We start from the raw sequence: 13,742 nt of genomic DNA, 5'->3' as shown, positions 1-13,742 counted from the left end.
TGGATCGGATCCGCATAACACATACGGACGTCTGAATGAAGCCTTACAGGGGGGTGATCAATGACAAGGGGGTGATCACCCCATATAGACTCCCTGATCACCCCCCTGTCATTGATCACCCCCCTGTAAGGCTCCATTCAGACGTCCGTATGTGTTTTGCGGATCCGATCCGTGGATCCGTAAAAATCATGCGGACGTCTGAATGGAGCCTTGCAGGGGGGTGATCAATGACAGGGGGGTGATCAGGGAGTCTATATAGGTGATCACCCCCCTGTCATTGATCACCCCCCTGTAAGGCTCCATTTAGACATTTTTTTTGTCCCAAGTTAGCGGAAAGGGAGACTTTGTGAGAAAATACAAAAAAAAATCAATTTCCGCTAACTTGTGCCAAAAAAAATAAAAAAATTCTATGAACTCGCCATGCCCCTCATTGAATACCTTGGGGTGTCTTCTTTCCAAAATGGGGTCACATGTAGGGTATTTATACTGCCCTGGCATTTTAGGGGCCCGAAAGCGTGAGAAGAAGTCTGGGATCCAAATGTCTAAAAATGCCCTCATAAAAGGAATTTGGGCCCCTTTGCCCACCTAGGCTGCAAAAGTGTCACACATGTGGTATCGCCGTACTCAGGAGAAGTTGGGCAATGTGTTTTGGGGTGTCATTTTACATATACCCATGCTGGGTGAGATAAATATCTTGGTCAAATGCCAACTTTGTATAAAAAAATGGGAAAAGTTGTCTTTTGCCGAGATATTTCTCTCACCCAGCATGGGTATATGTAAAAAGACACCCCAAAACACATTCCCCAACTTCTCCTGAGTATGGCGATACCACATGTGTGACACTTTTTTGCAGCCTAGGTGGGCAAAGGGGCCCACATTCCAAAGAGCACCTTTCGGATTTCACCAGGCATTTTTTACAGATTTTGATTTCAAACTACTTCTCACGCATTTGGGCCCCTAAAATGCCAGGGCAGTATAACTACCCCACAAGTGACCCCATTTTGGAAAGAAGACACCCCAAGGTATTTCGTGATGGGCATAGTGAGTTCATGGAAGTTTTTATTTTTTGTCACACGTTAGTGGAATATAAGACTTTGTAAGAAAAAAATAAAATAAAAAATAAATCATCATTTTCCGCTAACTTGTGACAAAAAATAAAAAGTTCTATGAACTCACTATGCCCATCAGTGAATACCTTAGGGTGTCTACTTTCCGAAATGGGGTCCTTTGTGGGGTGTTTGTACTGTCTGGCCATTGTAGAACCTCAGCAAACATGACAGGTGCTCAGAAAGTCAGAGCTGCTTCAAAAAGCGGAAATTCACATTTTTGTACCATAGTTTGTAAACACTATAACTTTTACCCAAACATTTTTTTTTTTTTTTTTATCAAAGACATGTAGAACAATAAATTTAGAGAAAAATGTATATATGGATGTCGTTTTTTTGCTAAATTTTACAACTGAAAGTGAAAAATGTAATTTTTTTGCAAAAACTTCGGTAAATTTCGATTAATAACAAAAAAATGTCAGCAGCAATGAAATACCACCAAATGAAAGCTCTATTAGTGAGAAGAAAAGAAGGTAAAATTCATTTGGGTGGTAAGTTGCATGACCGAGCAAAATACGGTGAAAGTAGTGTAGTGCAGAATTGTAAAAAGTGGTCTGGTCATTAAGGGGGTTTCAGCTAGGGGGGCTGAGGTGGTTAATATATGGCCATCCATTGCTGGATACAATTATACATACAATGACCGTTCCAAACAGATATATATAATAGGTCTGTTTGAAAGCACCTGTTGATGGTTTCCCGGTAGCAACACAACATGATTTTCTACACGTCAGTCAATAGAACACTAAGGGAGGACAGCCCTAATAGTCAAATTAACTATCGGCTATATTTCAACCAGTTGGAAATTTTTATAGCTTTAACTACTATCAAAATTTGTGCAAAAAAAAAAAAAACATGAGTAACGTACCAACCGTTTTATAGCCATAATACAGTTCATTTGGGTTGCTAAAATGTAGTTGACAAGCTTGCGGGTCCTGCAGTTTATGCTGAAAGTGCTCTAACTGACAAAATGGCTGTGGGGATCCTTTGAGGTCAAGTCTAGTTTTGAGGTTTAGACTAGTTTCACTATTTTTGTGTACATTTCTGCTGTTCCCTGCTCCTTTTGTATCCTTTCTTTTATGCATCTTATTGTAGTTTTAACATGAGGTGGTCTTCTGTTTCAGCATCTACATAATGGGATTGGTGCTGGAATGGATTAAGAATAACGGAGGCGCAGCGTGTATGGAGAAGCTGAGCATCATCAAATCAGAAATTATTTACAATGTTATAGATCAATCCAATGGATTGTTTGTGTAAGTTGTAAGTCTTGTTTTTGAAGGATGTTTTATAGATTACATGCTGGTGAAACTTCATTCTACAGAACCTAAAATGTTTCTCCTCTTCGTTTATTGTGCAGTCAAAGGGGTTGTCCAGCCAATGACTTTTTTTTTTTTTTAAATGCTCAGAACAGTGTAAAATAAGTAACTACCAATCCTCCACTTCTCCAGTTTTGATGCTTCCTAGTCTTTTGACACAGGAAATTACCTCTCAGCTCCTCATTGGCCACAGACATGACTTGGTGATTATCTGAGTGGTTGTTTCTTATGTGTCAAAAGGGAACAGGAATTAGAGACTTGTCGAGTTGCCGAGTATTGCTTGCTTTATTATTTACTGCTTTACACCTTTCTCAGCTTTTTTTTTTTTTTAAAGTAATTTCCTTGGGGGGGGGGGGGGGGGGGGAGAATAAAAATAAACTAACTGTAATAGGGTCACTGACGAGAAGTCCAAAGAAGTATCTGCCTTAATGCTCACTACGTTATTTTACTTAATTTATCTGTTCTAAAAACTGGAAATAACCTAAGAATCATATTTACCATAGTCTACAAGTAAAATTAAAATGACATAGAATGTATCACTTCAATTTATAATTTGGCACTTCTCCAAAAATTGATATCTTGTGGATTCCACACACTGCCTGTATGAACCATTCTGTGCATTGCTAAATACATGTAGTTGAAATTTTATAAAGTACAAAATGCTGTCTAAAATGAGATCTGGCAAAACCCACCTGCCCAAACAGTGTTCCTATAAGGAAATGTGTCGGCTCCAAACAACCCCTGATTATGTCCTTTTTTATGCACAGTTCGATGATGTCATTTTTATCTTCATACTCACTTGCATTTCGACACTGAGCTCCCCAAAAAAAGAGATGTAAAATGCATTGGGAGAACTCCTCCTTGAATCCCCTCAGGAGTCTTCTCAGTGCATTTTGCTGCTGGTTTGGGGGAGCAGTGTTAGGCCCCTTTCACACGGGCGAGTATTCCGCGCGGATGCGATGCGTGAGTTGAACGCATTGCACCCGCACTGAATCAGGACCCATTCATTTCTATGGGGCTGTGCACATGAGCGGTGATTTTCACGCATCACTTGTGCGTTGCGTGAAAATCGCAGCATCCTCTATATTGTGTGTTTTCCACACAACAAAGGCCCCATAGAAGTGAATGCGGTGCGATTTTTCACGCACGGTTGCTAGGAGACGATCGGGATGGAGACCCGATCATTATTATTTTCCCTTATAACATGGTTATAAGGGAAAATAATAGCATTCTGAATACAGAATGCATAGTACAATAGCGCTGGAGGGGTTAAAAAATAATAATAATAATTTAACTCGCCTTAATCCAGCCCGGCATCTCTTCTGTCTGTCTTCTGTGCTGTGTGCAGGAAAAGGACCTGTGGTGACATCTCTCCGGTCATCATATGATCCATCACCATGGTAAAAGATCATGTGATGACCGGAGTGACGTCCCCACAGGTCCCGTTCCTGCTGCACACAGCACAGAAGACAGACAGAAGAGATGCTGGGCTGCGCGAGCAAGTGGATTAAGGTGAATTAAATAAAAAAAATAAAAAATTTTTAACCCCTCCAGCCCTATTGTACTATGCATTCTGTATTCAGAATGCTATTATTTTCCCTTATAACCATGTTATAAGGGAAAATAATACAATCTACAGAACACCGATCCCAAGCGGGTTTGGGTACCAAACATGCCGATGTTTGTTTCTCACATGCGTGCAAAACACATTACAATGTTTTGCACTCGCGCGGAAAAATCGCACATGTTCCCGCAACGCACCCGCACCTTTTCCCGCAACGCCCGTCTGAAAGAGGCCTTAGGGTCCATTCACACGTCTGCAAGATGGGTCCGCATCCGTTCCGCAATTTTTAGCGGAACAGGTGCGGACCCATTAATTTTCAATGGGGCAGGAATGTGCTGTCTGCATTTGCGGATCTGCAAAAAAAAAAAATAGAACATGTCCTATTCTTGTCCGCAATTGCGGACAAGAAAAGGCATTTTATACAGTCCTGATCAAAAGTTTAAGACCACTTGAAAAATGCAAAAAATCATATTTAGCATGGCTGGATCTTAACAAGGTTCCAAGTAGAGCTTCAACATGCAACAAGAAGAAATGGGAGTGAGACAAAACATTTTTCTCGCCCATTTTCCTTGGGGGACACAGACCTTGGGTATAGCTCAGCTCCCTAGGAGGCGTGACACTAAGTAAAACTGTTAAGCCCCTCCTCCACAGCTATACCCTCAGCCTGGAGATAGAGGCTACCAGTTTTAGCTTAGTGTCCAAGGAGGCAAGACACTCCCTGCTACTGCAGGGCTGTTTTCTCCTTGTTATTTTTACTTTTTCTTCTAATTTTGTTATTTTATTTTTTCCTAGGGATACCAGAGACGCATTGACCTCTCTGCTCTCCCGGGGTTGAGCTGCGCCAGTGCCAACTTATCTGCACTGCTGCCTCCCCCACAGAAGCAATAGGAGGATCTGGGCAGCAATGGCTCCCCTACATCCCGCCAGCTAGGGGGTCGCCCGCACGCCAAGCCCCTCTTCCAGCTTCCTGCCACTGCGGTGCCAGTGGCTGAAGGGGCGACCCTGCTGGAAAGGACTGAGGGTGAAGACGTCGGACGGTGAGATGGCTATTCCAGCCCATACCCCGTCCCTATCTGCAGCATCTACCCCTCTGGGTAAGGGGGGCACCCGTGGTCGCTCATTCTGAGCGCTCATCTGCAGGACAATGCAGCACAGCAGCATCCTCAGCACCCCCACGCCGTTCCCCCCCACGCTGCTATCTTTCTCCCCCCCCCCTCCCCCTCATTCGGGGCTGACTCCATTTTTCTCTTCTCTCTCTCCCCCTTCCCGCCGAGAACGGGGGGCGGGGCTTAGCGGTCCCGGCAGGGGGCGGGGCTTATGCGAGCGTCATTTTGGGGGCGGAGCTACGTTCTCCTTCACAGGAGACATTTCAAGCGCTGGAGGGGGCGGAGCTTGTTCCCCGCGCTTTCTGCTGAGGTTTCCCGCGCTTCCTCACTCCTGACAGGAAGCTGGGACACGGTGGGGGACTCTAACCTCCTGTGTACATCGCTCGGCTTCTGTGGGCGCTCTCTGCTGCTCACTGCTGTTCACTGCTTCTCTGCTGCTGCTGATCTGGGCCATCTCCTGACGTTCTTCTGAGGCACTGGTAGGACAGTTAACCCTCTCCTAACCCTCCTGGTCATAGCTGCTATAACCCTTTGTGGTCTCTATATTAGAGTACAACCACACTTCAGCATGTCAGATCCCACAGGTGCCCCCAAACCCTGGTACCATGCCTGTACCGCCTGTAAGGAACTTTTTCCGCGGGGGCAATCTGAGCCGCATTGCCTTGCATGTCAGGCCCCGGTGCAGGGCCCGCTTCCCGCTGCGCCCCCCGGTGCCTCTGAACCCCCTGACTGGGCTAGGTCTCTGTCTCAGGCGGTGGAAAGCCTTACACACGTAGTGGGCCGTCTCGTGGATAGACCGCCTCTCCCGCAGGCTGCCACAATCCCTGTCGCACCCGCTGGGACTACCGTTTCTGCCGCCCCCACTGGTTCCCTGCCTCCCAGCGAATCTTCCAGGGCCCGGCATACTCAGAAACGTTCAAGGGTTGAGCGCACATCTTCTCCAGATGCTTCGCTCTCTCCGCCATGCGTGCGAGCTCAGTCAAGTCTATCCTCTCAAAGGGATACGCTTTCTGAGGGAGGACTGGCGGATTCGGACGTGGACATGGACTCAGAGCTTCCGTCCAAATTGGCGTCCGCGGTGGGGCATCTTGTCACTAGCATCCGTGATACCTTTCAGCTACACGATGACCCCCCCAGCTCTGAACAGGCCGGCGTGTCCTTTCTCCGCCCCAAACAGGCCTCCAAGGTTTTTCCCATACACGCTGATTTTTCTTCTGTGGTATCCAAGGCTTGGACTCGGCCTAACGTCCGCTTTATTACACCCAAAAAGCTGGACATTTGTTATCCCTTTCCAGCGGATTCTGTGACCACGTGGACATCCCCGCCTAAGGTTGATCCTCCCGTGGCTCGCCTGTCCAAAAGCACTACTATTCCTGTACAGGACGGATCTTCCCTCCAGTCTGTTGAGGACCGTCGTACGGAATCCCTCTCCAAGGCCATATTTACTGCCTCTGGTTCGGCCCTTAGACCGGTCTTTGCCTCCGCCTGGGTTGGCAAAGCGGTCTCTGAATGGGGTTTGCAACTGGAACGGGAGTTAGGGTCGGACGTCCCTGTTCAGGACCTCCGTTCCTTAGCCCAACTAATTGTTCAGGCCGGAAAATTCGTCTGTGAGGCCTCCCTTGATGCGGGTGCCCTCATTGCCCGTTCCTCTGCCCTGGCAGTTTCTGTCAGGAGGGAACTCTGGCTGAAGGTTTGGGTGGCGGACGCCGCTTCCAAACGCTCTTTGGCCGGCCTACCATTCACGGGTTCCCGCCTGTTCGGAACCCGTCTGGACGAACTTATATCAGAGGCCACGGGTGGGAAGAGTACTCACCTCCCCCAGTCCAGGCCAATGGGCGCCCCCCGTGGTCGCGCTGGTTCGTCCCATTTTTGGTCCTTTCGCAAGCCCACCGGGTCTAGACCCGCGGCCAGTTCTTCTTCCTCTGGCCCAGCCCAGGATAGACGCAAGAAGCCGTTTTTTCGGACGCAACCTACCTGGCGCAAGTCCCAGCCTGCACGGGCTCCCACAGGCCAGCAGCCCTCTGCCTGAAGGTGCGCCCCCACCTTCTCCTATTCAGGAACGTATGGCGGGCCCACATCTCAGACGCATGGGCGCTCGAGATTGTATCTTGCGGATACAAAATCGAATTTGCGTCCATTCCGCCAGACCGTTTCTTCCGATCCCGTCCTCCGCGAGATCCCGTACGGGATTCACTCTCGCGGCCATTCACTCTCTAATGGACAAGGGTGTCGTCGCCCCCGTGCCTCCGACGGAAAGGTTCAGGGGGTTCTACTCGAACCTCTTTGTGGTTCCCAAGAAGGAAGGCTCAGTGCGTCCGATCTTGGACCTAAAACGCCTGAACCGTTTTCTCCGACTGCAGAGATTCCGGATGGAGTCTCTCAGGTCCGCAGTGGCCTCCCTGGAAAGAGGGGATTTCATGGCCTCAATTGACATTCAGGATGCATACCTCCACGTTCCGGTTGCTCCATGTCATCACCGCTTCCTGCGCTTCGCGGTGGGGGACGATCACTTCCAATTCGTCGCCCTTCCCTTTGGTCTGGCGACGGCTCCTCGAGTGTTCACCAAGGTCCTGGCCCCTGTCTTGGCCCTTCTACGTTCAAGAAGTGTTTTTCTTCTCCCATACTTGGACGACATCCTGGTCAAGGCACCCTCCTTCTCTCAGACATCCCGCAGTGTGGAACTCACTCTGGAGACCCTGACGCGGTTCGGTTGGATTATCAACCACCCCAAATCTTCCCTTACCCCCTCCAGACGGCTGATCTTCCTGGGGATGCTCCTGGATACAGAGTTGGCGGAGGTCCGCCTTCCGTCGGACAAGCGTCTGGCCCTTCGCGGGTCGGTTCGCAGTCTCCTCCGTCATCACCGCCCTTCCCTCAGATCCAGCATGCGGTTGTTGGGAAAGATGGTTGCCTGTTTCGAAGCGGTGCCGTTCGCACAATTCCGATCCTGCACCTTTCAGAGGGCAATTCTGTCGGCCTGGGACAAATCACCGAGGAGTCTGGACAGGACCTTTCTTCTGCCTCCCCTGGCTCGGGCTTCCCTCGGCTGGTGGTTGCATATCCCTCTAAGGGGGAAGTCCTTCCGTCCACTGAACTGGCTGGTGATTACCACAGATGCCAGCTTACGGGGGTGGGGGGGGGTTTTCCCTCCCCGGTCCGTCCAGGGCGTTTGGTCTCTATCGGAGTCCAGACTTCCAATCAATATTCTGGAACTGAGGGCGATTCTTCTGTCCCTCAGACACTGGACCCATCTGCTGAGGGGCCACCCTGTTCGGATCCAATCGGACAATGCCACGGCTGTGGCATACATAAACCATCAGGGAGGCACTCGCAGCGATGCAAGAGGTGACCCTCATTCTCCTCTGGGCGGAGACGCACGTGCCGGCCTTATCTGCGATTTACATCCCGGGGGTGGACAACTGGGCGGCGGATTTCCTCAGCCGGTCCACCATCGACCCGGGAGAATGGTCCCTGCACCCAGAGGTGTTCGAAGCCCTTTGTCTTCGCTGGGGTCGCCCCGACGTGGACCTCATGGCCTCCAAATTCAACCACAAGGTCCCCCTATACCTGGCCAGGGCACGGGACCCGAAGGCATACGGCGCCGACGCGCTCGTCCTTCCGTGGCGCGAATTCTCCCTTCTGTACGTCTTTCCTCCTTTTCCCCTCCTGCCACGGGTTCTTCGGAGGATCGCGGCAGAGGGCGTCCCCGCGATTCTAATCGCCCCGGATTGGCCCCGCCGGTCTTGGTACGCCGACCTAATGATGCTGTTGGCAGACGCACCGTGGCCACTGCCCTCCAGGGAAGACCTTCTCTCTCAGGGACCGATCTTCCACGAGCATTTAGGCTCGCTACGTTTGACGGCGTGGCTATTGAGACCGCCGTCTTAACGCGACAGGGTTTCTCCGCGGACGTAGTCCGCACCATGATCCGGGCTCGTAAGCCCGTATCCTCTAGGATCTACTATCGGGTTTGGAGGTCCTATCTGGGGTTCTGTGAGTCCCGGAGCATCCTACCTCTCCGGTTTTCTCTTCCCACAATCCTGTCCTTCCTCCAGTCGGGTCTGGACCTGGGGCTGTGCCTCAGTTCTCTGAAGGGTCAGATTTCGGCGCTGTCTATTCTTCTCCAGCGTCCCCTGGCCCCTCTAGGGCCAATTAAGACCTTTTTACAAGGGGTGGCTCACTCTGTTCCGCCGTACCGCCCTCCAGTTCCTTCCTGGGACCTGAATGTGGTGCTCTCGGCGCTCCAATCAGCCCCCTTCGAGCCTTTACGGGAGGTCTCCCTTCGCCTTCTGTCCTGCAAGGTCATCTTTCTTGTGGCCGTCACGTCTCTCCGACGGGTGTCGGAGTTAGCGGCTCTTTCTTGCTCCGAACCTTTCCTGATCTTCCACCAGGATAAGGTTGTGCTTCGGCCTGTCCCGACTTTCCTGCCAAAGGTGGTCTCCGCCTTTCACATCAATGAGGACATCGTCCTTCCGTCGCTCTGTCCCTCTCCTTCCCACCCCAGAGAACGGGAACTGCACCGTCTGGATGTGGTCAGGGCGTTGAGGATTTACTTGGAGGTCACCGGGTCCTTTCGGCGCACGGACTCCCTGTTTGTGGTTCCGGAGGGTTCGCGCAAAGGGTTGGCGGTCTCCAAGGTGGCTATTGCCCGTTTCATTAAACTGGCGGTGTCTGAGGCTTATCGAGCCAAGGGCAGACCTCCGCCTTTCGGCGTCACTGCTCATTCCACCAGAGCAGTCGGAGCTTCCTGGGCGCAGAGGCATCGGGCCTCGGCTGAACAGTTGTGCAAAGCAGCCACTTGGTCCTCTCTGCACACTTTCACAAAGTTCTATAGGGTGCATACGCATGCATCAGCGGATGCTGCTTTGGGCCGCCTGGTTTTGCAGGCAGCGGTTTCCTGATGCTCTGGTGGTGTTCCGCCTTGGGTTTGTGGTCCCTCCCTTCTTGGACTGCTCTTGAACGTCCCAAGGTCTGTGTCCCCCAAGGAAAATGGGCGAGAAAAGGAGATTTTTGTATAACTTACCAGTTAAATCTCTTTCTCGCTCTTCCTTGGGGGACACAGCACCCACCCTTCTGTGTTTGGTTACAGGGTTATGGTCTGGCGCCCCGTTGGGTTGCTGGCTGGTTGTTTCCGTTATTGGTTGTTATCCTTTCACTACTTGGACACGCAACTGGTAGCCTCTATCTCCAGGCTGAGGGTATAGCTGATGGAGGAGGGGCTTAACAGTTTTACTTAGTGTCACGCCTCCTAGGGAGCTGAGCTATACCCAAGGTCTGTGTCCCCCAAGGAAGAGCGAGAAAGAGATTTAACTGGTAAGTTATACAAAAATCTCCTTTTTGAGCATTCAATTTAATGAAAACAACGAATAAACTGAAACAGGCTGTTTTTCAGCTGATGCTAATTTTAGGACCACATGCCTTTAAAAGGCCAAATCTGTGCAAAGATGTGGATTCATTGTCATTTTCTGTCAGGTAGTCACACGTTGTTATGGCAAAGGCAAAAAAACTCTCCCTTTCTGAACGTGTTCGGGTTGTTGAACTGCATAACCAGGGCCTCTCACAGCGCGCCATCGCTGCTGAGGTGGGATGCAGTAAGACAGTTATTTGGAATTTCTCAAATGAACCCGAGGGTTATGGGACAAAAAAGTTAAGTGGAAGACCCCAAAAAAAATCATCAGCAATAACCCGGAGGATCAAATTGGCTGTCCGTCAAGACACTGGACGATCCTCGACCCAAATTAAGGCCCTTACTGGTGCTGACTGCAGCCCCATAACCATCAGACGGCATCTGAGACTGAAGGGCTTCAAAAACAAAAAACGTCTTCAAAGACCTCGTCTCCTTGAACGCCACAGAACTGCTCGTTTGGACTTTGCAAGAGAGCACCAAACATGGGACATTCAAAGGTGGAAGAAAGTTTTATTCTCTGAGATTTTTTTTTACCTTGATGGTTTCCAACGTTACTGGCATGACAAGCAGATCCCACCTGAGATGTTTTCTACACGCCACAGTGAAGGGGGCGCCATAATGGTCTGGGGTGCTTTTTCCTTCAGTGGAACAATGGAGCTTCAGGAACTGCAGGGGCGTCAAACGGCCGCTGGCTATGTCCAGATGTTGCAGAGAGCATTCCTCATGACTGAGGGCCCTCGTCTGTGTGGTAACGACTGGGTTATTTAACATGACAACCTAACAGTACACAATGCCCGCAGGACAAGGGACTTCTTCCAGGAGAAAAACATCACTCTTTTGGCCCATTCTGCGTGTCCCCCTGATCTAAATCCAATTGAGAACCTTTGGGGATGGATGGCAAGGGAAGTTTACAAAAATGGACAACAGTTCCAGACAGTAGATGGCCTTCGTGCGGCAGTCTTCACCACTTGGAGAAATGTTCCCACTCACCTCATGGAAACGCTTGCATCAAGCATGCCGAAATGAATTTTTGAAGTGATGAACAATAACGGCGGAGCTACTCATTACGGAGTTCATGTTTGGAAGTTGGATTTCTGTTTTGGGGGGTTTAGTTTTTTTTTTGGAGGTGTGGTCCTAAACGTTTGATCAGCTGAAAAACAGCCTGTTTCAGTTTATTCGTTGTTTTCATTAAATTGAATGCTCAAAAAATGTTTTGTCTCACTCCCATTTCTTCTTGTTGCATGTTGAAGCTGGACGGATCCGTTCAGATAATACAACCCTCTGCATCCTTTGAGAGCTGATCCGTTTGTATTATTTTTAACATAGCCAAGAAGGATCCGTCTTGAATACCATTGAAAGTCAATAGAGGACTGATCCGTTTTCTATTGTGTCAGTGAAAATGGATCTGTCCCTATTGACTTACTTTGTGTGCCAGGAAAGATCTGTTTTCTATTGTGCCAGATTGTGTTAGTGTGTCAGTGGCTCAGTTTGCTTCAGTGTGCCAGATTGTGTTTTGGTGTCCGTCTTCAAAGCAGAATGGAGACTGAACTGATGCATTCTGAGCGGATCCTTTTGTAAACGGATCAGTTTTGGACCGCTTGTGAGGGTCCTAAACTGATCACACATACGGAAAGCCAAAACGTGAGTGTGAAAGTAGCCTTAGCTAACAAATGAAACCCATTTTCTTACAGGTGTCCTGTAGAGAAAGAAAGCAGGAGCAGAATGAATATCCCTTTCCGTATCGGAAGTATTAAGGGTGACAGCGCCTTAGAGAGAGAATTTCTTGACAAAGCTGCAGCACTTGGCATGATGTCTCTGAAAGGACACAGGTAAACGTTACGACTGACAGTGTCTGTCTAATGAAAGATTATTTTGTCACCTCTTATTAATATCTGCTGGGATATCTTCAGTGGACAGCAGTACCATATGATTTGGTGGTTTACAGATCTGTGAATGGAGGTATATACATTAGATCATTTAGAGCAGGGCTGGTGCTTTAACCACTTCAGCTCCCCTAGCTTAAACCCCCTTAATGACCAGACCACTTTTTACACTTCTGCACTACACTACTTTCACCGTTTATTGCTCGGTCATGCAACTTACCACCCAAATGAATTTTACCTCCTTTTCTTCTCACTAATAGAGCTTTCATCTGCGGATCCGCAAAACACATACGGACGTCTAAATGGAGCATGACAGGGGGTGATCAGGGAGTGTATATGGGGTGATCACCCCCCTGTCATTGATCATCCCTCTGTAAGGCTCCATTCAGACGTCCGTATGTGTTTTGCGGATCCGATCCGTGGATCCGTAAAACACATACGGACGTCTGAATGGAGCCTTACAGGGGGGTGATCATCCCATATACACTCCCTGATCACCCCCCTGTAAGGCTCCATTCAGACGTCCGTATGCGTTTTGCGGATCCGATCCGTGGATCCGTAAAACACATACGGACTTCTGAATGGAGCCTTACAGGGGGATGATCAATGATAGGGGGGTGATCAATGACAGGGGGGTGATCAGGGAGTCTATATGGGGTGATCAGGGGTTAATAAGTGACCGGGGGGGTGTAGTGTGGTGCTTGGTGCTACTTATTACAGAGCTGCCTGTGTCCTCTGGTGGTCGATCCAAGCAAAAGGGACCACCAGAAGACCAGGTAGCAGTTATATTAGACGCAGTTATCAAAACAGCGTCTAATATACCTGTTAGGGGTTAAAAAAATCGCATCTACAGCGTGCCAGCGAACGATCGCCGCTGGCAGGCTGTAGATCCACTCGCTTACCGGCCGATCCTGTGAATGTGTGCGCGCGTTCACAGGAAATCTCGCGTCTAGCGAGATGACGCGCCGATGCATCCAGGAGGAATGAATCGACATGTGTGCGCGCGTTCACAGGAAATCTCGCGTCTCGCGAGATGACGCGCCGATGCATCCAGGAGGAATGAATCGACATCCCTGCGTTAGGCGGTCGGGAAGCAGTTAACCAATTCTCAGTGGTCTGTATATAGGGACAACAGGAAAAATCGTGTGCTTCTGCTAACCTGAGCCCCAGTGGTATAAAATAAATACATATTTATCTACTCTTCTCCAGCATTAAAGGGGTTCTCAACTCATCAAGTTATATTTATTATATGCATGACATTGATATAAGTAACTTACTAATGTAGATGAATTAGCAGAAATGGCTAGAAAAAAAAACTGCCTTTCTGGTGGCCGGGAATTGATGGAGTGAGCGCGCACAGGGC

The 13,742-nt window shown here is 49.2% G+C and overlaps 1 protein-coding gene across 1 annotated transcript in view; it reads left to right on the top strand.

The window, feature by feature from the left end:
- Positions 1 to 13,742, top strand: part of PSAT1 (phosphoserine aminotransferase 1) — a 41,502-nt gene that overhangs the window by 24,942 nt on the left and 2,818 nt on the right. Inside the window, exons 7-8 of the mRNA XM_044287769.1 lie at positions 2,228 to 2,356; positions 12,188 to 12,325. Of these exons, the coding sequence (XP_044143704.1) occupies positions 2,228 to 2,356; positions 12,188 to 12,325 (267 nt within the window). The remainder of the gene's footprint in view (positions 1 to 2,227; positions 2,357 to 12,187; positions 12,326 to 13,742) is intronic.

The sequence above is a fragment of the Bufo gargarizans genome, chromosome 1, assembly GCF_014858855.1.
Source record: "Bufo gargarizans isolate SCDJY-AF-19 chromosome 1, ASM1485885v1, whole genome shotgun sequence".
Lineage (NCBI taxonomy): Eukaryota > Metazoa > Chordata > Amphibia > Anura > Bufonidae > Bufo > Bufo gargarizans.
The sequence above is the reverse complement of the archived record's forward strand: the minus strand, read 5'-3'. Positions and strand labels throughout refer to the sequence as shown.